At 37.2% G+C, this 25,949-nt stretch overlaps 5 protein-coding genes across 5 annotated transcripts; 3 read left to right on the forward strand and 2 right to left on the reverse strand.

The window, feature by feature from the left end:
• Window positions 1–386: 386 nt before the first annotated feature.
• LOTGIDRAFT_155877 (hypothetical protein) lies at window positions 387–794 on the reverse strand (the record flags this gene model as incomplete). Its single annotated transcript, XM_009068384.1, has 1 exon — window positions 387–794. One exon carries the CDS (start codon window positions 792–794, stop codon window positions 387–389), a length of 408 nt encoding a protein of 135 aa, XP_009066632.1.
• Window positions 795–2,929: 2,135 nt separating this feature from the next.
• LOTGIDRAFT_155878 (hypothetical protein) lies at window positions 2,930–6,874 on the forward strand (the record flags this gene model as incomplete). Its single annotated transcript, XM_009068385.1, has 2 exons — window positions 2,930–3,698; window positions 6,561–6,874. The coding sequence occupies 2 exons, from the start codon at window positions 2,930–2,932 to the stop codon at window positions 6,872–6,874; spliced, it is 1,083 nt and encodes a 360-aa protein (XP_009066633.1).
• Window positions 6,875–8,769: 1,895 nt separating this feature from the next.
• LOTGIDRAFT_155879 (hypothetical protein) lies at window positions 8,770–11,733 on the reverse strand (the record flags this gene model as incomplete). The annotated part of the gene is made up of 3 exons (XM_009068386.1): window positions 8,770–9,128; window positions 9,226–9,349; window positions 10,807–11,733. 3 exons carry the CDS (start codon window positions 11,731–11,733, stop codon window positions 8,770–8,772), a joined length of 1,410 nt encoding a protein of 469 aa, XP_009066634.1.
• An 821-nt stretch (window positions 11,734–12,554) lies between these two features.
• Window positions 12,555–14,090, forward strand: LOTGIDRAFT_155880 (hypothetical protein; the record flags this gene model as incomplete). Its single annotated transcript, XM_009068387.1, has 2 exons — window positions 12,555–12,616; window positions 13,526–14,090. 2 exons carry the CDS (start codon window positions 12,555–12,557, stop codon window positions 14,088–14,090), a joined length of 627 nt encoding a protein of 208 aa, XP_009066635.1.
• A 1,478-nt stretch (window positions 14,091–15,568) lies between these two features.
• On the forward strand, window positions 15,569–17,341 carry LOTGIDRAFT_155881 (hypothetical protein; the record flags this gene model as incomplete). Its single annotated transcript, XM_009068388.1, has 3 exons — window positions 15,569–15,602; window positions 15,695–16,147; window positions 17,082–17,341. The coding sequence occupies 3 exons, from the start codon at window positions 15,569–15,571 to the stop codon at window positions 17,339–17,341; spliced, it is 747 nt and encodes a 248-aa protein (XP_009066636.1).
• Window positions 17,342–25,949: the final 8,608 nt, after the last annotated feature.

Genomic DNA, 25,949 nt, shown 5'->3' on the forward strand with positions numbered 1-25,949 from the left:
GTTTAAAAACGTTCGTTAATAATTCAAATATGAAATATATCAAATATTTGTTAAGATGATGTTGTAGTGAAACATCCGGTTGGGAAACGTATCCAATAGCCTAATATGTTGACAGCACATACGCATAAAAATCATAAAGCTAAACTAGTGTGGACTAAATTCCTAGCGCGAATAGGTATGACGAGAATTTGTAGGCCTAGTTTGTGCATCTAGTTTTTTCTGATACTGATTGTACACCTGGCATCACCATCGTGCTGTTACCGAGTTTAGAGCTGACAACTCTAGGTTGCTGATACCGAGTATAGACCTGACATTTCTCGCGTCCTGATACCGATTATAGCCCTGACATCTCTAGCATGCTGATACCGATTGTAGACCTGACATCTCTAGCATGCTGTTACCGATTGTAGACCTGACATCTCTATTGTGCTGTAGCGTGCTGATACCGAATGTAGACTTGACATCAGACACATCTCTAGCGTACTGATACCGATTGTAGATTGTAGACCTGACATCTCTAGCATGCTGTTACCGATTGTAGACCTGGCATCTCTATTGTGCTGTAGCGTGCTGATACCGAATGTAGACTTGACATCAGACACATCTCTAGCGTACTGATACCGATTGTAGATTGTAGACCTGACATCTCTAGCGTGCTGATACCGATTGTGGACCTGACATCTCATCTCTATCGTGCTGATACTGAGTGTAGACCTGACAACTCTAACATGCTGATACCGATAGTGAAATCTAGTTCTCTCTAATGCCAATTGTAGAACTGAAATATCTGGCATGTTGATGATTTTTTTTTTCGTTTTGCGGTTCGGATCGTTAGTACTTGGTTTATTGACCCTCCATGGTGCGAGACCGATCAGGGAGACTGATGCTGATGACATATGAGCGGCAGATTCACTGGTCACTACGATGAACTAATTGACGCATTCAAGCATTGACCTCGAGAATAACCCGGTTACACCGTCTTGGTCGCCGTCAAACGCGAAGAAAACGTTAGAAAAAGTCCCGTAATATTGAAAACTTTACATCAGTCGCTATCAACCTGCGACATATGCGAAGGTATTGCGTTCCAAGGGAGCACTTCTAATACAATCTATTGGCTTGGTGTACTTCATTTTTATTGCGTTGATGGAGATGTTATGACGCTTGTCTAAAGACATTCTGGATTCTGTGGCGATCTCAAAGGCGACCATGGCGCCAACCTTTTATGCTCCTTGACGCTCCCTCTACGCTTATACCACGCTTGGGGACGCCTTTCCGGTGTGACGGGGATAGAACTGTCAAAAGCACTTATTCAAACACTGAACTGTGCGATATTCTGATTCAACACTCCTATTAAGAAATAATTTATCTTATCTACCAAAAGTAGTATAAGTTAAAAGTTCTTTTTCGAGTTTTGTATCATTTACTAACGTGTATTTAATTGTTTTAGTTATATCGGATTGTACAAAAGACGAAGATTTATAGGGGCCCCAAAATGACTTCTGCCCCTCCAGCCAATTTGAAGCTACCACGCTACAGTACATAATGCTCATCTCATATCTCATAACAAAATTCTATCTTGTTCAAGTTCAATTTAGGCTAAGTCGAAAGCAACAACTCATAAATGTCCATCGAATCGAAATTGTCCGAATACGAATATGGGTTACGCCTAAACGGTATACCTATTTAAAGTCATGAAGTCCGAGAGGATATTCGCTATTGAGAAGTCGGTTGTTGATGCTGGCTTACCCCCTTGTTCAGTTCTATGTAAAGATTTAGTTTGTGCTTAAAGATGTAGTTTTAATCAACTATGCCTTTTCACGGCATAATAAACACAACAGAATCAAAATCTCAACAAAACTGACGCCTCTATCGCATGTACAAGTCAACTCGGATGCTGGGCAAGGACGATCACCAAAAACCGTTCATAAAATATTCGAGAACGAGATGTATATTATAGATAAACATACCAAGAAATATGCTTTAAACAGTGTCTTTCGCGTCCACAAACAAATTATGGCGTATATTGACTATGCCAAACGCAATGTATTGCCACGCTTATAGAACATAAGGTTTTTTCCTACATACATGGAATACATGCGCACAGCAAGTCAGAATGCGATTAAAAGTAAACTTGGACGGAGGGTGACGACAATCGCTTGTGAGATATTTTGAATTGGATTCATTCTGCCCTCTGTGAAACCCCAGCTGCGTCTGGTTGACGTTTCGTTGGAAGCGAATAATCACATCTATTGTATATTCAATAGATGAATTTATTGCTGAGAGATACCTTGCTTTATTTACTTCAAAAAACATACTCATCATTAACTAGATTATATTACATTCTAACACAGCTACTTTAAGCAAATCATAATACAATACATCATCACTTTAAATAGATTAGATTAGATTAGACTAGATTATCCAGATTAAAGATGCACAGTCAGTTGGTTTCTCCTTTTAAGCCTAGTTAAATCTCTAACAGGGGGCAGCTTAGAGCCTATAACTTCCTCTTTGAGAAATCAGCCATCAGAGAGGTTGGTTAGATTTCTTGTTGCAAAGAAATTTGAAAAATTCAACACTTTAATTGTCAATCCAACCAAAATAAAATTTGTTTAAGCTTCCTTCAGCATTTATTTTCAAAGTAATTTGGATAGATAAGGAAATAAGAAGTGGATGGCATAGATTTTATCAGAATTTAATTATTGATTAGGACCCATGCTCTTTCAAAGAATTGGGGTCTCACGGCTTTAAAATTCAAAAGTTTGTCACTTTAAGCCTAAGTCTAGTTTTTTCAATACTGTTAAAAACTTCAAAACTAAATAAATTATTTTGAAACTAAAAATCTAAGTCGATTTTGAGAGCCAAATATAGTCTAAGATAAAAAAAATCTGTATTTAATTTTCTATTTTCCTAACTGTCACTACTGAGCATGGGAAAAGGAAGGTCCAAGAAAGTACCAAATGCTAAGAGTACCAGATCATCTACTCGTACCAGTTCTAGTCCATATGCTAGACCTAGACCCAGAAATGCCACAAAGAATATTCAAGATGATAATGGTGCCGAGGTGACAAGGCCTACTACAAGTACTGTTGTTAATGGAAATGATAATGTTAGTTATGTAGATACAGACACAGCAAATAATGTCAATGATGAAACACCAATTTTACCCTTGGGGGCTCCAGGTAATGTGTTTAATGCTTCTAATATTGAGGGGCCTGTAAACTTTGATTGTGGGCTTACTCCTTTAATTGCTGCTGACGATAGTCAGCAGAATAGTGGAACTGTCATTTCCACTGTTATTAACACACCAGATCCTGTTGAGAGTACACATAGTATTCTTGGATACAATGTACCCCTATCAACAAGGCAAAAGATATGTCAGGGTGAATATGTGGATTTAGCTCTTATGCTAAGGACCACAACTAAGGAGCCTGAAAGACTCCTATCCATAAGTCACACTGGGGAGCTCATTTCTAAAGAGAAGATATCATCTAAGATATTAGATATAGAAAAGTGGACGGATGCATTTATCATATTTATGAGTATATACATTTCTGCACATCCTTGTAAATCTCAAGATCTTCTCAAATATATGAGATCTGTGCGCTTAGGGGCCTCTAGATCCAAGGGTATGGGATGGAAATCATATGACGAACAATTTAGATTAAGAAAAGCCGCTGACCCTACTAGCTCATGGGGTAATGTTGATTATGAGCTTTGGCTAATATATATGGCTAATAATACCAATAATCCAAAATTTCAAACTGCAAATAAATTTCATTCAGGTTTTTCTACAACTGGAAAATGTTTTGAATATAATAATAAAGGATCATGTTTTATCACAAACTGTCAATACACACATACCTGCATACGATGTAACTCTGATCATCCAAAAACATATTGTAATAACAATGGTTCAATAAATAAATAAACTTCAAGAAAATGAATTCCAATTTCAGATATTCATCCCCTAACAACAGACAACACAACTCCCAATACAGAAATCAAGCAAATTCAGGATCACATAACTACAAGCACACTAATCAGCGACATATGGGACCTGGGCACTTCCCCCATTAAAACTGATATATTATTAAAATACCTAGATTCATATCCTAATATAAAGTCAGCAATTGAATTAAAATATGGGTTTTCACATGGGTTTAAACTACAATATTCTGGTCCGAGGCTAAAATCTGAATGTCATAATTTATTATCTGCAATACAGCATCAAACTGAAATGAGGGTTAAATTGGAAAAAGAAATGAAATTGGGCAGGATAATTGGACTTTTTGATAACCCACCCATTTCCAATTTGCACATTTCCCCTGTAGGGCTTGTCAAAAAATCAGATGGGGAGTGGAGGATGATCACTCACTTATCTTACCCGGAAAATAATGGTATTAATCATTTTATTGACCCAAACTTGTGTTCAGTGTCATATACGTCCTTTGATGATGTAATTGAAAGAGTTTCGCTGTTAGGCCAAGATGCCTATTTAGGAAAAATGGATATTAAGTCAGCTTTTCGGCTTTTAAGGGTATTCCCTGGAGATTTTGATCTTTTGGGTTTCAAATTCATGGACAAATACTATGTAGATAAATGTCTTCCAATGGGCTGTTCAATTTCATGTTGTATTTTCGAAACTTTCTCAACATTTCTAAATTGGCTTATAATTTCAAAATCAAAACAAACTGGAGTCGACCACTATTTGGATGATTTTATTTTTTTCTACAAGTGTCAGTATAAATGTAAGGCATTGATGGATGTCTTCCAATCTATGTGTAATGAAATAGGAATACCTTTATCTGAAGAAAAGACGGAAGGGCCAACAAAAAAGTTAGTTTTCTTGGGATTGGGTATCGACACATCCAAAATGCAAGTTTGCATTCCTGAAGAAAAAATTATTCAGCTGAAATTTAAAATTGACTATTTCCTAATACGAAAAAAAGTAAAACTAAATGAGCTCCAATCACTTGTGGGAATGTTAAATTTTTTTGGCAAGGCAATAAGATCTGCCAGAGCATTCAATAGAAGATTCTATGACGCTATGTCTGGGGTAAAAAAATTTTTTATTAGAATCAGTAACGAAATGAGAGAAGATTTAAATATGTGGGCATTATTTTTATCGAACTTTAATGGGGTGAGATATTTTCCAGAAAGAGAGTGGGTATCATCAAATATTCTTCATCTATATACAGACAGTGCAGGTTCTCAAGAGTTGGGAGCTGCTGCCTATTTAAACTCACAATGGGTGTTTTTTGAATGGCCCTCACACTGGAAGTCTCCTGATATTATGAGAGACATTACATTTTTAGAATTAGTGCCCATTGTTTTGGCTGTTGCAATTTGGGGTGACCAATTAGCTAACAAAAAAGTAAAGTTTCACACAGATAACTTAGCACTTGTATCAATCATTAATACACAAACATCCAAATTTAAACGAGTTATGAAACTAGTCCGTCCATTGGTCCTTCACATGTTAGAATATAACATCACATTTAAAAGTGTTCATATTAAAGGTACTGATAATAAAATTGCTGATTATATTTCCCGAAAGGAATGGTCCAAATTTCGAGAAGTAGTTCCAACTGCGGACAACAAACCACAACCAATACCAGAAGCTATGTTTCAAATGATGTCTAATCTGAAGTTACAAGACAATTGAGTTTAAGTCTTGCACAAAATACAAAAACAACATACAATACAGGACTAACTGTTTTTGAGAATTTTCGTTCACAATTCAATTTGCCTCAAATTTGGCCACCAAGTTTAGATCATATCATAAATTTTATTGGTCATCTGTCAATTAAACAACTTAAATATTCAACTACAATTTCCAGCATCGCTTTTAAATGCAAAATTATAAATGTTGAAAATACGACTGACAATTTTCTTGTTGCAAAGCTACTGACAGGAATGAGACGAGTCAAGAATGGAAGAGATAGTAGACTTCCAATAACTTTGCCATTATTAAACAGAATCATAAATATCCTGCCTATTACTTGTGCAAACAAATATGAAACAGAACTTTTCCAGGCTGCATATATACTAGCATTCTTTGGGTTTTTTAGGGTAGGTGAATTGGTGTTGTCAAGGGGTAATGTTTTGGAATTCATTGTTTCTGTAGATGATGTCCTGTTATCACAGAATACTTTGGAAATCCAGTTACGGCATTTCAAGACTGATCAATTTAACAAAGGTTCTATAATATCTATTCCTAAATGTAATGGACCAATTTGCCCTTTAAATTTTGTTGGGAAATTTATTAAGTCACGACCTAACATTAAAGGGCCATTATTATGCCATTGTAATGGTCAGCCTCTAACAAGATATCAGTTTAGTTCAATTCTGAACAAATGCCTACAATTATTAGGCATACCAAGTCACAACTATAAATCACATTCCTTCCGAATTGGAGCTGCAACAACAGCCTCTATGACAGGACATAACCAGAATGTCATTCAAACTGCAGGCAGATGGAAATCTCTAGCCTACAAATCATATGTACGCATCCCTAATATGAGTTACTAATCTTTTTCTTATTACATACATTTCAGGTAAGGCTCCTATCAGAGTGTGGTGTGTTGGGTCCTCTATAGTTAAATGGGCCGCTACTCATGCCCACACTCGTCCAGGAGGACTAGACCTGGGTTTACATAATAGGCATAATATATCCATTTGGTGGCAAGGGTATGGAGGTCTTAGATTCCTGGACCTAAACCGTAAGCTATGTTTCTTATCCCACATTGAAGAGAAACCACCAAATATTTTCATACTTCATTGTGGCGGTAATGACATTGAACACATTAAACTTGATCAGTTTAGAGACTTTATTAAAACCACACTAAAATTCTTATATAACAAGTACTAGTTTAAATAATTATGCTACTGCACGCATTTTGGAAATGGGGGGTGCTTTGATAAGATATCCAGACATAAAATTTGGTAACAAGAACTTGTACAGACATGATCAATTACACCTCTCAGAGATAGGAAACAATATATTCCTCAACACAATACAGGGGGCCCTAGAGTTCTTTCATTTAGGTCAAAGGAAGGTTTATCCCCCATAATTTCTACTTAACTTTCTCTCATTTTGAACTGGGTGATATGGCCAACTGATGAGAAGTGTTGTATATACCGCTCACAGACGGGCTTTTGTTGTGGCGGTGATGACAATACTGCAAGTTTGCAGCTTTTGCCATCATATGGCATTTAGAACAACACTTCTAATCTCAGTTGATTATAAAATCGGATTTGGAGTGCTGCTGGAGCTCAGACCCAAGTCCAATGCTTGTTGAGCCCTGTACACTCAGGGTCAAGCATGTATATATGTTTATAGTTTTAAATATTTGGATGGTTTATGGTTTTAAAATATTTGGATGATTTAAAAATATTTGGATGGTTTTATGGTTTTAAAAAAATATTTGGATGGTTTCATGGTTTTAAATTAAAATATGGATTCAGTAAAAGAACTGGCTTTAATACTATATTATGATCAATCAATAATTTTGGTGTATATCATTATCTATATTATATTGGTAACTGGGTGGTTTGCCATTTTTCATGTCGGCAGCCAAAATCAAAAATGAATTTTATATATATATTTTTAATCAGCTGTGCCATATCACTGCCAATAAAGTTTACCTAGACATCTGTATTTTAGTCTTATCTTTTCTGCAATAACCGTTTAATTGTTGCAAAAGAGTGAACGTCATTTCGACCTGTCTTTCAGAGTACGAAGTCGGTTTTATGTCCTGTTCGCCTTGTGCTGTATCAATCAAGCGTATCCTACTTTAAAGTCATAATCATTCTATAACGTGTTTTCGTTATGTGTTGATTGGCCGGTTTGAAAATAAAATATTTATTCCCTCGGTTCCACATGCAAGATTGACCGTTTACATTGAAATATGATATAAGGTTTAAATTTTTAATATTTTTCTATATGTTGGAGCGCCAGTCAGTAATCAGGCACACTTAAAGGGAAAACTCTTCAATCAATGATGTTAGATATTGTATTGTAAAGATGGCGGTTTTACAGTATGACAATAATAATACGAATGAATTTACATGCACGTGCAGGGGGAGGTAATTCAACAAGTACAGTTCGTACACATAAGAATAGTTCAGGCTAGTCTAATACGTAACTACCATGAAATGGCGAGGCCTCTTTATCTTTAAAATCACTACTAGTCTGAATATTCACAAATAAGGTAATCATTCACAATTATAGTCTTGTAAGTAGCTTGGTTTCTTGTGTACACGGCGTGGACGTTGTGGCGCAGGATCGACTGTTGTAACGGGACTGTTGATTGGTAAGTCTGCAGGAACAGCAGGATCTGGATTATAGTTGATACTTTGCATGTTGTTTTCCGATGGTGGCTCTGCAATGACATCAGGAATCTGGGGTGAGTGTGGAGTTGGGACACATAATGACTCATCAGGTGGAGACGATAGGGGAATAGTACAAACTTCGTCGTCGCTTAACGAGTCCTCTTGTGGATTGATAGTCATATCAGAGTAAAAGTTCGTTATCGGAATACACTCAGAGAGTTTCACTTTATAAGGCAAAGACCGGAGTTGGTTTCCGGTAAACTTTCGGACAAAACACCATCCCTTATCAATGTTTGTTACGAGATATCGACTTCTACCACGAGTTTTGTCCCTATCGGTGGTTAAATAAACAAGATCGCCAACTGATGGAGATGGTTTTGATAGATGAGACTGTCGACTTGGGGTCTTGACTTGGGTCTTGGATGACTGACTCTAAGGATGGTTCCTAAGACGAGATTCATACTGTTGTAGAATCAGATCACGGTCACAAATTGGTAACTGGGTGTTATCAAACTGGCAGCGCTGAGTCCATATCTCGCGAGAAGAAAGGCCTCTATTTCGGAGACGTGAATTTAAATTGGACGCAACGATGGATAAGCCAAGAGGTGTGACCGATCCTCCTTCTGGTTGATATCGTACAATTTCATCTATCAATTCAGCAATAGCTTTCTCTGCGACCGGATTCTTATTAGGATTCTTTATTCGACCCATGTCTAAAGTAATTCCGAGTTGAAGCAAAGCAGAATCTTCACGAAGAGCTACGAAACCAGGCGCTGAATCCACACGAACAACTACCGGAGGACCAGTAATTGGGCGCATTTCAAGACAAAGTCGAGCCAGAGCATTACGCAACGTAGTAGAACGCTCATCGTCTATGAGACAACATACAGTCTGTTTCACGTAGAAGGAAAATGAGTTGCTTGCAACCTTTCAATACATCAGCAGCAAATGAGATCCCAATAGATTGTGGTGAAGGTTGTGTGGACTGTTCAGCTACTGGCTGTGGAAGTTTCTTAAGTGACGAACACACATGGCAGTTATCAGTTATGTCACTTATAGATTTTTCGAGATCCAGGGCGTAGAAACGGCGTTTCTCAACGAGTTTTAATTGATGCTTTGAAAGGTGATTACACTTGATATGCATTGCTGTTAAAAGTCCACTTAAGGAACTACAATTAACTCAGATGTAGGGCAAAATGGTTCAAAGTTTTTCACAACGAGGAGACCATCTCTGGATATGGTGACACTACGAAGATATTGTTTGACATCGGGAATATTAGTCAACTTCTTAGATGGTCGTGTTCCCTGTTTAAGGTGGGCGTGTGTACGACGCAGATCTGGGCATTCGGATTGAGTTTGGATCCATGCTGAACGGCTTGTAAACGGAACAGGACAGGTGCCAGAGATAATATCCTGTACGGTGGTAGAACGTACAACGGAATCTTCTGTGCGGGATATAAAATTGCAAATTTGACAATTAGGTTCGTGACATTCTGTGGCATTACGACTGGCAAAATCTGAAGGAATATTGGATGTTTCGGCTAGGTGAAGAAGGTTGACTTGGTAGCGGCTTGCGATGGACAAAAAGGATGTGACTCTGGGGCTAATGGAAAATTCACCACGGCATAATTTTAGAACAGCTTGGACACAAGGCTTACTGTCAGTTAAAACATTCGTCATGTGGTGAGACTGGATTATATAAGGACTGAAGTGCTTAATAGCTGCAGTAATACACAAGGCTTCAATCTCGCATGGTAACCAAGTAATTTGATGTTTTTTCAACTTAGCACTAAAAAACCCAGCTAAGGAGGTTTTGTTGTTGCGTGTTAGGTAGAGGGTGGCTTCAAGTCCTCGCTTACTGACAGAACCGTCAGTTACGATCCATAGTTGATCCGTTGGACGGGGTAACAAGATGCTTTTATGGTCTGTAAGTGACTGTTGGGCTGCTGAGAAATGATGATGTAAGTCTTCTGATCAGCTGATTTTGTCGCTAGATGTTAGACATGCGATGGCGTCGTCCAAGGGTCTAATGAGTGAGGAACAGTTAGGTAAGACTCTGCCAAGTACTTTGTAGGCGCCAATGAAGGAGCGCATTCCTCGAACGTTTTCGGGTGGAGGCGACGTCGATAAGGTAGATATGCGATGAGGGCTTGCAGAAATTGATCCTTGTGACCAAATCCAGCCTAGGATGGTGGTTGACTTGGGGCAAATAATTGTCTTAGAGGCTGCTAATTTGAGATCACACTTGCTGAGTGCTTGTATAGTTAGACGAAAGTTTTCTAATAGTTCGATGGTACGTAGGATGGAATCAACATCTGGCATGAGTAATGGTTGGGGCTTGCTGTATCTTGCTACGTCTGCGAAGGCGGTGACTAGTCTAAATCCACAAGAGCTCTTCTTGACCAGAAATGAAGGGTTAAGGTACTCGACTGTAAGGTTCAAATCCTCGGGTTTACGGAATACTCCTACCGATTCCAATTGGTCGAAAATATCTTGTAACTCTTGTAGTTTATCTTTTGAGTACTGGGGGATTCTACCTTTTCGTTGAGGGGGTTCCACAGATCCCTTATTGACGATGGCTTGAAAGGGACCAACGGATCCATTATAGCCTGTTATTGTAGGATCAAAAACAGAATCGAACTCTTGCATGACCGATTGGAAATCTCTACGAACAGACTGTGGTAAAATATAATCTGGATCTAATTTGACTATATCAGAGAAAAAGGTAGTGTCTTTCAAAACTGCAGACAGGACTGGTTTGGCCGGTGGGTAAGCAAGATTATCTGTATCTGTGATAGTTTGGACACGTCTTACTTGACAGAAGTGCTCATGGCGTTTGAGAGTTTGTGGTTGATCGGTATCATTAGCAATGCGAATTTTTCCTCCAACTTGTTCGGTAAGGCTGGGTTGTGGCCAAATTTTGGTTGACATTTTCGGCGCACCAGTATCGTAACGGGCCTCTAAAGCTAAGATCTCTTCAGAGTGAAGTTCACCTGGTAGTGTTAGTTCTAAATAATCCCCTGGCCAAACAGTGGTAGAGAACGAAGGTGCACGTAACACATAGGCTTGGGTGCGCCTAACAGCTGAAGAATGTGTGGTAGTTGATGAAGAATCGTATTGGATGACATCGTTGTCCTTGATGATGACTTGACACATGGCAGGTCTAACGGATATGTCATGTTGGGTCATAAAAGGTGTTCCTGCTAGTACGTCTACATCAAGATCTTCAACAACCAAAGCATCGAGGGTCAAATTGTGGTCGCCACGATTCAGCTGTAAATGAACTTCGCCCACAACCTTCAATGGGGTGATACCGTCTGCCTGTAAAGCTCGTTGAATACTCTTCTGTATTGGGGCACCTACGTAATGTACGACGGAAGCTTTCATCATATTCATCTCTGCCCCTGTATCTAAAGTAAGTTGCAGGGGAAATTGTGAGTAAAATGCCTTGAAGTGGGGAGATCTGTTGGTGGAGGTTGTCTTCTATGAAGGACATGAGGCGTTGATAAAGGTCTTCGGGGCGTTCGTCTGGTTGAAGTACAATGGTATTAAAATCTAAGAAGTGGGAGCCTGTTGATTGAAATCCATAATGCAATCGTATAACTTGCCAAATAGACGACATGGAGGTGGAGTTCTTCAAAATAGAATTGCGTGAAATGATAGGACAGTAGTTGGCAATTTGACCCAGCATCAGGTCTAAATGTGTGACTTTCTGCTGGGCAGTTCTCCTGCGTTCCTGATCTACGCGTTCTCCGTCATTAGCTAAACCTCGTAGGGGGGTTGTGGAAGACTTCTTCAGCCATGTCACACCGTCTAATAAAAAATCGGCAAAATTTGGATCAAGGGATAGAATATACTGCAAATTCTGCCGCCAAGCTTCAAACGATGTTATGGTCTCGTTTTTCGTCAAAGACCATTGTTTGGGGGCTCTAGTACTAGCCATACTTATCTGCAGGATCTGAAGAGTGAGAACAGTAGTTGTTTAACTGCTTCCCTTTCCGAGTTGTTATCTGCAGAAGTGTGTAACGCTCGAACAACCAGTCCTCGCGTTGGTAAAATCACTAACAGGTTATTTTAACAAAGTTTTTGTTGAACTTTTGAATCAGTTCTGTACTTGGTAACTGAAATCCCAGCAGCTGCCACCACGCCAGTCAGTAATCAGGCACACTTAAAGGGAAAACTCTTCAATCAATGATGTTAGATATTGTATTGTAAAGATGGCGGTTTTACAGTATGACAATAATAATACGAATGAATTTACATGCACGTGCAGGGGGAGGTAATTCAACAAGTACAGTTCGTACACATAAGAATAGTTCAGGCTAGTCTAATACGTAACTACCATGAAATGGCGGAGATGTAATTGTGTGTAAATTGTGTGTAGGGAACTTTAACCACATGAAGATACTACTCGAGAAACTCATCTGACTAATCGATCACATGCAGCAAACTTTGAATCGTCTTGCCCAGAAGGCACACATTCAGAGTGCTTTGCTTGTTTGGCATTATACATGGTTTGAGTCCAATATTTACATTCTACTTGTTTTAAACTAAGTATATTCAAGATTTATTCAGCCCAAATAACGGTTGTTTCGGAGTTTTTTCTTTCCAACAGATAGTTAGTCATCATGTCGCTTGGCTTGATATAGAAAGCCGAATAGTCCCAAATGAAATTGTGACTGATTCTAGTAGATTGATACTGATTGAAATATTGCAATTATCTGTATCAAAACAAACACTCTGGGCGACTTTCTTAGGCCCCGAAGTTGTCTCAATGGGGAACCAAACTCGCGAGTTTTCGTTCCTTGATGTAGATGGTGCGACGGCTATTGCAGTCCCGCGGTTCTAGCGACATCTGCAACAATGGCTAATCATGTAAATCAGAATAAGAAAAAACGTCAAGTAGCCTACCTCTAAAAAACACTGGCGTAATAGGCTAGGCCGAGGCTAGTGACTAGATTTACTAGTAGTAGACTATCGATGGCGGTAGTGTGATTGATCTAGGCCTTACCATTTTCCTATTTCAATATAATCCTTTCGGAGTGTGGATAACTCCTCTGATGATAATGGGCAGTTCATTTCATGTAAGATGGTAGTTCTAGGCCCTACCCTTTTCCTAGTATAATTTAATCCTTTCTCAGTTTCTGGGGTTAGAAAGTTCTTGAAAAAAATTATCTTTATTTTTTAGGCTTGACGTTTTTGACAGAAATAAAGATATTGAACATGAAGTTTTGGAAGATGAATATTCAATGGAAATTCCTAATTATGATCTCTACAGAGACATTAATACTGGTACCAAATTTACATTACTGAAGTTAGAATCTATCCTGTGTTACCTTGAACAATTTCAAAAGAAACTTGATGACGACTCAAAGAAACTTTATACCAATCATTTTCTGAAATACTTGAGAAGAGCATCTACTGACAGTTTATATTTTTTCAAATCCGAATGTCATGCCGAAATGAAGAAGAAAGTTTCGTATCACATTGACATAAGAATAGATTTAGATGGCTTTATAGCAGAATCCCAATGTGCGTGTGCTGCTGGAAATGGACGCACTGCACACTGTAAAAATGTTTGTGCATCATTATATGCGATTTTTAAATTTTCAACATGTGCTGAAATCATTACAGAATTATCTTGTAACTCACAACTACAAACTTTTCATCAAAGTAGACATTTTATGGCCAGTCCTCTTAAGTCTAAAGACCTGCCTCTGTTAGGATATAAAGACGTTAATTTTGATCTATGACCCACAAAGTATATTAAAATGGCCGGTTAAAAGGATATGTTCAGACATATGGCTAAGCCACCCAAACATAAACAAGTTTTCAATTTCACAAACCAGCTCATTAGTTCATTTAAACCAGCTAATTTTTATGCTGTCAAAGCCGACCATCATTATCTTCAAGATCCTCTTTCTGAAATCTGGCTACAAAATATTGGCTTATCAAACATAGATAATGAAAACATTTCGTTAATTGAAATGGTCAAGCATCAAATCAGCTGTGGTCACAATTAATATTAAGGTGTTACAGGATGAACTCTTTCCAATTTAGAATAATATGTAAGGCAACTGACCTTGAAAAACTTGCTTAGTCCATAACTGGACCTTCCAAAAACATACAAGCTGCTCATCTTATCCATGGACGAGTTTGTTAAACAGTTGATCAATGTGGAACATTTGTTAGTAAAGGTAGTCCGTTTCTAGCTTCCTCACCGGACGGATAGACTGATAATCATTAAGTGATTGAGGTAAAGTGTCCATATTCATGTAAAGACAAATGCATTAATACAGACACTGTGCCATATCTGAAATTTTGCGAGACAAATCAAAAGTACTATCTTTCAGAAAATCATGACTATTATTTTCAAGTTCAGGGTCAACTTCTGTGTACAGGACGCCAACTCGACCAAGACTGGCAACTAAATACTAAATACGTAAATAAAGACGATTTCAACTAATCGTGACGACTGCCGGGCCTAAGAAAGTCGCCCAGAATGTTTGTCTCGATACAAATAGTATCTCATCTTATCCGTTTGTTTGTCTTATTACAGTTCGTTTCTCAGCTTGTTTGTCTTGATACAGATAGTAATTCATTTGAAAGGTTGTCAAGATACAGATACTTCCTGATTTTTTTTTTCGACAAATATCACTTGTACTGATGTTGGTTCGTCTGCACGGGGCTTGAACTTGTATTTATACATAAATTGATTTCACGTCAACAATTTCAATGTATGGATCAACCGTTCCCGGGATACTACTCTATATGAACTGTATATTGAGTGGATAAAACTGATGAAATATATTCGATAAAAAAATATTCATATATAATGTAGATACATTAATTAAACAACGACTATTTGGACGGACATTTGTTTAAAATCCTGTTTTCTTTTACTTGTACATTAAAATAATGTTTGGCAAGTATTCTATATTCACGGCAATATGCATCTTAAATATGTACGGTACGTTTTTTTTTAGAATTATAATATGGATACACAGTCAAATGTGTTAATGGATAAATTTTTTTCCGTATTTTTTTTTTTTTAGATCGAGACAGCTTTTTCGGGTGTTTTGCTGTTAAAACAACTTTTGAGTATTATATTAGTAGACGCCTGTTGATGATATTCTATTTTGAATAAAAATATCACATTAGCAAACGAGCTGAAAAACCCATTTTTATCTGACATCAGGTATTCCAGACGAATGGACATATTCATTGAATCATGACCACGCCTAAATTTACCGAGTATCTGTCTCGTGAGTTTATCAAAAACCCTTTATTATTCCAATCTATTGTGACCCATCATTACATATACAAGAAGTTACTAAATAATGTTCTCTTGTTTCAGAAGGTGGAAGCCAGCTACAAGTTTTTAGTCCAGACAACCAATTTCACGCAGAGCCATTGTTACGATATGGATTCGAAATTTCTAACATTACCAATTTACAACTCGGTATAAAAGCTTGTGCAGATGCTCATGTGATAATACAAAAGGGCACATTGCCGATGTTAAACACAGATGGAAATTATGCATACATCATAGGATCTTATGGTAACAACCGAGTTGAATTAGCTAAATCGATGCATTCCGTTCCACGTTTAGCTTCAATATCCATGATACCCTTGGATTGTAACGAAGTGCGACCATTTTGGATCAGCTGGAAAGACGGTGATTTAAAAATTGGAAAAGGGACAGTTTTACTTGCTGATGAAATAATAGCATATTCTGTTGGGCCTCTTGTTGATTATAAATATGCCTTTATTATAACAGGATGGGGCAGTCATGGATGCTGGACCATAGGTAAGTTTATCTATCCTTTCTAACATGCTACCTTTCGACTTTCAAACCGTAAATTCCCTTTATAGGAGCCGATCAGGATACATTATTCCCTACCGAAAAACTGATCGGCCACTTTTTCCAATCTGTCTAATCTGGAGTAGATTGTCCAAGTTAAATATCGACCCTTTGTTCAATTGATCGGTCTCGAATCGATCTTTTTTTAACCTGATTAAGTTCCGACGAATGAACCATGAAATTAACGAGAATTCTTCGACAGATCGACACGATACCGGGACGCAATGGACGCATGTATGCGAAAATACCCACTGCCGATGTCTGCCGAACCTCGAGAGTTGGCGAATGGAGAAGAACTTTGACGCAGGAAGTCGCACTATGTAGATTTAACCAAAATTGTTAGCCAAATTTTGGACTAGACAAGTGGACTTTCACACGACCAAGCTTGTCATAAGCCGCGTTTAGACAAACAAAAATTATCTGGGTCCGGACAGAGTACGGTTCGGGAGAAAAAGTGGCCATGAAAACAGAATGAGAGGGCTCAGCACCGTGCTAGTGGACCGGACCGAGAACGGCACGGCAAAATATCAGTGCAGTGTAAACACGCCACTGGGCCGAGCCCAAATACCCAAGGAGAAGATCGCGTGTGCAATAATGACCTTGGCCCTATAGGGCATCTTGCGCCGCGAATATTCACTATTCTTTGTGTCTCTAAAACAAAATTAGAGATTTTTAAGAATCGTTTACCTATGTGAGGTACTTGATGACTCATCACTTCGGACCAGTGAAAACAGCGTCAGGACCAAGTACGGGTCAATTGTTATGGCAGTGTAAACGCGATTATAGTCAGACAAAAACAGTAGACGATCACTTTTTCGATCGTGATTTAATTCATCGTTATATGACGGTTTATGGAATTATTTCCTCTTTTACATTACAGCTGTTGCAAACCAAATAGTCAAAACTAAATGGAGAAAATCTTCAGTCCTCAATTCTAAAATACATGGCAGTGATGTCATATCATTTACAACTAAATCCAAAATGGAATGTTTGTCAAAATGTGTTCATGCCACAAATCTATCGTGTGCTTGTCGACAATTAAGCTTTAATGGACATACAAAAGAATGTTTAATCATAAACTACGAGAATCCAGTTACCATAGTTGATGATGAAAACTGGAACACATGGTATCTTGTATAACGTCAATGAAGTATAGGACTACCAGTATTCACAATAGTGTCATTGTGTCACCCTTTTCTGTAGAAGTACTAGAACCCTATGGCGGGGGAAAGCGGCAAAAACCTAATGCTATGCACAAATGTCTAATTCAAAACACAAATGTAATGTAATACAATAACAAATACCTAAAACGTCTTATGCAAGAGATAAAATACAAGAAATCTCTAATACAAAATACCTTATACGTATACAAAATACATATAACCTCTAATGCACAATTGCCTAACTGTGTTACTGGCCAGTCAATGACGAAGCCTATACATGGCCAATATTTGATAAATGACCAATTTTTTCCGATGGTCTTCTAAGGAATTATGAATGAATTTTTTGGTGCCAGTGTTATCCCCCTTAATTTAGGAGAAATTATTGTATCGATTAAAAAAATACACTTCGACTTTGACCTAAATAACGGTATTACAGTGAAGAAATGTAGGTAGGCCTAATGCAAACGAGATATGTCGTCTAATGCTTTTATGGTAAATGTTTCACGTTGTAAAATCAATTGTTCATTAGAGGTTATATGTATTTTGTATTAGAGGTTTCTTGTATAATGTCTTTTGCATTTAACGTATAAGGTATTTTGTATCAGAGGTTTCTTGTATTTTATCTTTTGCATGTTATTGCATTATATTACATTTGTGTTTTGATTTTGGGGAACGGAGGGTTTGATTCTCCAAAATGTACAGGCCTAGGGTGGAGCAGACACTTTATTTAGAAATTAGGATTAAGGGTCTTTATATTGGGTTTTCTTCTGTTCTTATTCTGATCTGAAATTAGAAAAATAACTCGCCCGATAGTATTTGTTATGCACTGATTGTTTTTAGTTTACTATGAACAATATTATCATTTAAGTTTTTATTTTTTGAATATGCAACTATCATTTTCTGCTTATAGACATGGGGGAATTTCTATTGAAGGCTCTTATAGTGGGCATGAACTATCTTGCTTGCTCGATTACTGGTTGTATTGAACGGGACAACAAAGGGTTAGACATTAGACATTTCTGCATAGTATTAGGTTTTTGCCGCTTCCCCCCGCCATAGAACCCAATATTAATAATAAGCAAAATCATGTACCTACTGTTATGTGTAATGTAAAGTAGTGGTATCAGTCCATACTTGACATTCTCAATTTGGTCTATTTTAACACATAGCATATATTCGATATTACTATTTTCGCCAGCAATTGGGAATTCAAACCTGTAACGACTAATTGGACATAACTAGTAACTATCAACAGGAACTGTATACAGAACCAGCTTTAACATGATTGTTTAATGCCATCGCCCCATTATGTATTAATTTAATGTTTGACACTATTAAACCAATGATCATCGCGTAACACTGAAAATATAAGCAACTCAAGGTATGTAGGCCTAAAAAATGAATGTTACAGACGAACGTCAATGTCAACAAAATAAAGATACAAGGACATTTAATTCTTGCTTTAAAGCATACTCCATTCGATTAACAAAATAATTTGTAATACAAATAACAAAAATGATATCTATTTTAGCCAAATAACAAAAGTCAATTTGGGATAAATAAACAGGAAGAGCCATAATACTAATCTCAATACAGGCCCGTGAATCTTTCCATAAATATTCCTCAGAAAATATTTACATTTGATTTATCGTGTTTCCTCAAGTCTGATTGTTACGTCTCAAAATAATCAGCTGAGACTTCAAGAAAAACAGAAAATCAGATATTTCAAAGACATAATATGTTGATGTTTTCATAATTATATAATCAAACAATCCAAGACGGTGTTCGTGTACCTATACTATTTTGATGTCCTCAGTTTATTTCCAAATATTGCAAAACAAAGGTTAACATCTCTGGTACTTATGGATTATTTAATACTATCAAATATTATTTTATAAAATACACTTTAGTTGCAGGCTGCTTCTCGGTTGTTCCTAGATGGTCTATCTGGTCAATGCGTGGGTAAATGGTCTATACAAACACTCGCTTCAACAGCATAAATATCTGCTTATGCAGATAGGATGATAAGAGTACAATTTTCTCGTAGTTTTAGCGATGTACTACTATACATCGCATTTTTCATAAAATTTTTCAATATCATTATAAAAAAGGGCCGCCAAGTTCAATATCAATTCAGAATAGCCGCCAAGTTAACTGAGAAACAAACGTGTTTTCCGCCTAGAATGTCAAGGAAAGAAAACATTTGAGTGATGTAAATATTAAAATGTATGTATTCTCACCTGGAGAATTTACTAGTTACAATATATTTCTTAAAATGACCACCGTTTCTTAAAAAGCCGCCAATCAAACTGGTTTTAAATTTCATGGAAGGGAGGGATTACATTTCTGAAATGGAACTGTTAGGTATTTTCCTATTGTTCTAATCAGAAATTAGGTCAAATAATAACTCGCTCAACAATATTTTGATTTAATGAACCTATTTTGAAGATTTATATATGGAATATATAGATTTGAGTATCGATAATTCAATTATACATTATCTTAACTGATAATTTTTAACATTATGGTTATTTATTGAAAATCACATCCAGGAGCACTCATTTAATGATGTGTACGAATTTACGAAATCTTTATTGATTACACGCTTTGTTGTTTGGGTAGGAAACAAATCTCGTGATGCACGCAACTTGTTTTCCAATTTCACAATTCCTTACAACTGCAGGAACTGTATAACTGTTCGCGTTTGAGTCTGAAGCGATGACATTCGTATCTTATTCGGCAGTCAGTTTCGCATCCACAATTTCTCAACTGCTTCGCAATTGCTTTAAATTTTGACCAGTCTTAAACGACTTTAACATATACACTTTTTAAGACATGGGTTACTTCAGGGCAGAAGTCCCTAGTTCGGGTTGCTTTCGCGACGAAAAGCGAAAAGACAACCGTTAAGGCACGGGAGAACAGCATTCTGTAGGATTTCTAGGAGCTTGAATCCAAAAGGCTCAGTCTTGTCTGAGAACTACATGTTTATCTTAGACAGAATGTTATTCATGAGTCTTGGATATCTGTCAAAGACGAGGAACTTACTAGAGAGAGAAGACACTGGGATCTAAAGATATCATGTATCTCAGGTGGATTGAAAGTCATCAAGAATAGTCCTCATCATTATTGGCAGAGAAGAAATGTATGCTTGACAATATAGATACAAGTCTCTTCTTTGGAAGATCTGACCAATTAGAAAACTACCAATTTCATTGAAAACAAAGCTCCAAGAATTTACACTGCGAACTCTTGTTTAGGGTTTTTGTCACACCATCTTGAACTATTTAGTTCTCCTGGCCAGGATACATGCATTTTGATATTAACATCACTCAAATATTTGTTTCCTTCATATTCTATGCGGAAAACAGCTTGTTTCACCTGAAACTTGGCGGCCATCTTGAAAAATGGCGGCCATTCTGAAATTATATTGAAGCTATTTAGTTCTCCTGGTTAGAATACACATCAAATCACTCGTTTCAAAGTTCGTTTCCTTGACATTCTCGCCGGAAAATAGCTTGCTTCATCTTGAAAAAATGTCGGCCAATTTCCTGAAAGAGTAGATCCTGAGGAACTTCTGAACCAAATTTGGTCACCAATTCAAAGATTCTTATGGAATATTGATCTAATCTGCCCCACTATTGTATTTCCTTATTATCACAAACATCGTATATGAACATAAAGATCGTCGAACAGTAGTTTTCATGTTGTTATATTATAGTCTATTATATGATTGTAAATATCTGAAAATTTCTAACTGGTCTCGTCAACTCGGCGATGAGTTTTGGATTAATATAAGAGGTTTATTGAGTTACTTGTCTTATGTTGTTCGGTGGCGGACGTGACCTCAGTGTACAGCAGGCCGTAACAATTCGAATTCGATCAATGTTCTCCAGTCTGTTGAGAAGAAACCTCCATCGTGCCTTGATTCGCAAGACAGTGTTACCGATTGTCATTCGTGCTTTACTCATCCTGTAGTTGAAACGCGTTTCTGCAGCTGTCAGGTTCGCTCTGTGAAAGAACGGATTCATGAGCCAGGGTAACAGTAGATAAGCAGGATCACCAATCAGTGCCAATGAAATTTTGCACCGTTAACACTTGCATTGTTGCCCCAAGTTGGTAAACGGTCGAATTTGACAACATCCTGACTTCATGGTATTAATTGGTGCCATCTTTGCCCCGATTTCCCTTGCCACTAAATCTGCGTATGAAATAATCCTAAATTTAATCCATGTCCTTTGTTTCTAACCTCTACAAACGCATGTTTCATAATTGAAGATCCCACAATCCAAACTAATCTTCTGGTTTCCTTTCCTGAAAACAAATTATTAGTTAAATTTCATAGCAAGGATTCTTATGTAATATTTAACCTGATTTCCAAACTTGATGTTTTGCAATGTGTTTCCGGTTGTACTGGGTTCGTTATACCTCCCGAATCAGAAGAGTTCTCTACTCGATTAACTTGATCGCGTATTAAAGGAATACGTCACAATGATTGTAACAAGGTTGTGGATAATTGGATTTAATCCAACGGAGTTTTATCGTTCAAAAGCTAATTCAGGGGAATATACAGTGTCCAGACCAGTATACACTCAAGTTTCAACACCTTAACATATAGAGTCTACCTTCACCATAGGCTGCACTAACAGCGTATTAAAGGTACGAATTGATCCTTTCTTTCGTTTTTGCGATATCAGCATCCGCTGGAAGCGAACGTTAATTTGTCATATACCTACCGTTTCTTTCGTTATATTTATTGTTTTTTTATTCAAGTGGGATTATCTATGGACTATGATCAGGTTTGAAAAACAAAAACGCTTTATCAAATATAATTTGTTTTATTATATAATTTACAGAAGTTGGCGAATTTTGGCCGCGGCTAGGTTTAATCTACTTTGATCGACGCCCTTAATTTAAAGGTATATTGTCGACCAAAAAAATCGAAATCGTCAATGTTATGAACCCTGTTTTGTTTCAGCTGTTCAATACATGTTCATTTTGTTGTTACATGTTCGAGGTCAAGTACGCGTATTCCGGACGGAAATTCCGTTCAACGCCATCAAAATGGAGAAGTAAAGAATTGATTTAACCCTTTTCGAAAAGCATTGATAATGTGAAAGGAGCCTAATTTTGTTTAATGCACCCAATCTTGAGAAAATAACTCTGGCTTATTCAATGTTAAAAGAGGATGCGAAACATAAAAACCAACCAGTGCAAGAAGTTTAGTTACTACCACTGAATTTATCCTTACTCTGGCTTTATTTAGTTGTTTTGTAGATAAACCCGTCAAGTCAGATCTAAATTGACTATAGGGCAGGATCTGTGACCAGATAATTTTCGTATTTGGGAATAAAACTTTAATTTCTTTTAGAGATTCGATAATACTATTTATTAATGCCTTTGCAGGGATGTAACCCACGTCATTTCCCCCACAATGCAAAATGAGGAACGCCGGCTTCTCTTCAAAATTAAGGATTTGCCTAAGATGAGGTATTAATTGGTGCCATCTGAGCCCCGATTTCCCTTGCCACCAAATCTGCGTATGAAATAATCCTAAATTTAATCCATGTCCTTTGTTTCTAACCTCTACAAACGCATGTTTCATAATTGAGGATCCAATAATCCAAACTAATCTTCTGGTTTCCTTTCCTGAAAACAAATTATTAGTTAAATTTCATAGCAAGCATTCTTATGTAATATTTAACCTGATTTCCACCTACCATATTCTTTATTTCATTTACACACAACCCAGACATTGCTACAGAGGTTGCTGCGCCTATTCGGAAAAAATGACATTTAAATTGAGCTTGGCTTAAACTGAGTTTTTTGATAGCTTGTAAGAACCGCCGTAAACTGATAACGGGTCAAAGATGGCCGAACTTTCAGATAATCCGACAAAGTCCGTACTAAGCACAAACCCCCTCTACCTTCTTCGATCATCAATACAGACCCTTGAACCAGCTGGTCAATTCTTTATATTCAACATTACATTTTTTTCAAAGCCTGGGGAATCATTAATGATTACATCATTGACTGACAAAACAGAATCCGAAATCAACCCAACCGCCCCTACAATTTCGTCGATACGTAAAAATCCGAAAAATGCTGTTAAGAATGCGGCTTTAAATAATTTTAACTCATAATTTGAAATACACACAACTGGCAAGATATTTAATATGTCTTTCAAAATGTCCAAAGTTATAGGCAATATAGAATCGCTGGCCTCGTGCTCCTCGTCAATCCTTTTAATCTTCCGTATACTAGAAAATGTTGTGTGAGGTCCTCAGGTTGCCTATAGCGGATAAATATAACTTTGCAGTAGATCCTTTATAACCCAATAACGATAAATGGGCCAGAAATTGAGTTAAATGGCAAATTTGAGGTAAGCCGTAAGTGGTTCTATGTTTTTGAAATGAATTCAAGCCATTTCATGCCACCAGGCCCTCATTATCAGTCCAAAAGCGAATTCTGCTGTTTTTCATTTCTTTGCCCGCTCAAGAAATGAAATATCCTTCATGAAGGGTTTAGAGTGCCATTCAATGGGCCAGGGCAAGAAAACCCAACTACCCCAAAAGAATGCACCACAGTAAAAAGTTGCAACTCTTGATTTGATGAGTTATTATATGAAGTATTATAATTCGCGTTTTGAGAATGGTTTACATCAAACGACGACGGTTTGTTATGGCAATTCATGGAAGGATGCGAAGCATCGCAGTGTAGACAAATATGTTTGTACGTACAATGGAACTTGTTACATCTTCCCTGGTAGTTAAAATCAAAGCATTTTCCCTTTGTTTGGGCATCTGGTGATTTATTCACTGCCGAGTTAGTGTCAATGGGACCAGAATCATGCATAAACAAGAGCCAAAGCTCACTATCTATTGTTCCACAGGGGATATCCATATTGTGAGAGCGCTTAAGACGAAATTGTTCGTCATAACACTCCCATCCCATGCCTTTTACCCTGGTCGCTCCTATCCTCACTTGACTTGTGTACTTTAACATACCCTGTATTTCTGCAGGATGTGCAGTGAGATAAACAACCATATAGGCCAAAAATGCATCTGTCCATTAGTCTATGCTGGTTATTTGACTTTTCTTTGACTTTGGAATGGCTACTATTTCTCCCCTCAAAATGGCTATCGGGATCGACCGGATTAGCTAGGAAAACTGAAAGATCTACATATTCTTCATTGTAAACTTTCTCCCTGTATGCTTGAGATATGTTAGAACCAAGTTGGTCTGTGAAGGGCCGTACGGGTGTAGGATATTCCTCGTCCTCGGTTTCAAAAAGATTGGAATTTGAAATTAAACTCGTATTAGCTATACGTTTCTAATAATTTGAGTGTTATCGTAAAAAGGATGAGTACATGTACCTGGTGTACTGATTCATTACTGTTATAACTTTTTATTTTAACCATTTATGATTTATCCAACATGGTGAGACCTTGACCATGGCCATAGATACGCCTTGATTTTTTCGATTTCTAATCCAATTCAGTCTGCTTCAAAATTGTTGAGTCATGCATTAAATTCCACATCTTATAGTCGTCAAAAATCTAATAAAAATTCTCATAAATCTACAAATTCAAAATCTTACCGTTATATTTTGCTAAGTAAAAATGTCGAATGTTATTTAATAAAGGCTAAGGTGATTATCTGGATTAAAGGGTTTAAACTAGATTACCTCCCTTTACCTATTCTTACTCGAATAACCGTGTAACTGAACTTAACTGCGCGGCCAAAACGCACAACAAAACAACTGATCATTACCAAGATAACGGAATTTATTTCATATTGAAATAAATTTGATTAATTTAACATGTCATGTTTCATTTAATCCATATAGAATTGTATCTTTTGAGTGGCAGCAAGTGGCAAATCTTTGTGTTAAGACAGTTATATATTTACGGACAGACAGACAGACAGACAGACAAAGGCGACGGCTATATAGGGTTTATCCTTGGGTGATTACAAACACTCACACCAAGTTTCGTCAAAATCCACCAAGAAACCAGTTCTCTATCGTGTCCACAAACAATTCAAGAACGGCAATAACTCATAGTAAATATTTTTCGATTCGTCTTATTTTCAATAGGGTTCATCCTTGGGTAATTACAAACACTCATATCAAGTTTCGTCAAAATCCATCAAGAAACCAGCTCTCTATCGTGTCCACTAACAATTCAAGAACATGGGCAATAACTCATAGTAAATATTTTTCGATTTGTCTGATTTTCAATAGGGTTCATTCTTGGGTGATTACAAACACTCACACCAAGTTTCGTCAAAATCCATTAAGAAACCAGCCCTCTATCGTGTCCACAAACAATTCAAGAACATGGGCAATAACTCATAGTAAATATTTTCGGTCTGTCTGATATTCAATAGGGTTTATCCTTGGGTGATTACAAACACTCACACCAAGTTTCGTCAAAATCCATTGAGAAACCAGCTCTCTATCATGTCCACAAACAATTCAAGAACATGGGCAATAACTCATAGTAAATATTTTTCGATTTGTCTGATTTTCAATAGGGTTTATCCTTGGGTGATTACAAACACTCCACCAAGTTTCGTCAAAATCC

The sequence above is a fragment of the Lottia gigantea genome (assembly GCF_000327385.1).
Source record: "Lottia gigantea unplaced genomic scaffold LOTGIsca_9, whole genome shotgun sequence".
NCBI lineage: Eukaryota > Metazoa > Mollusca > Gastropoda > Lottiidae > Lottia > Lottia gigantea.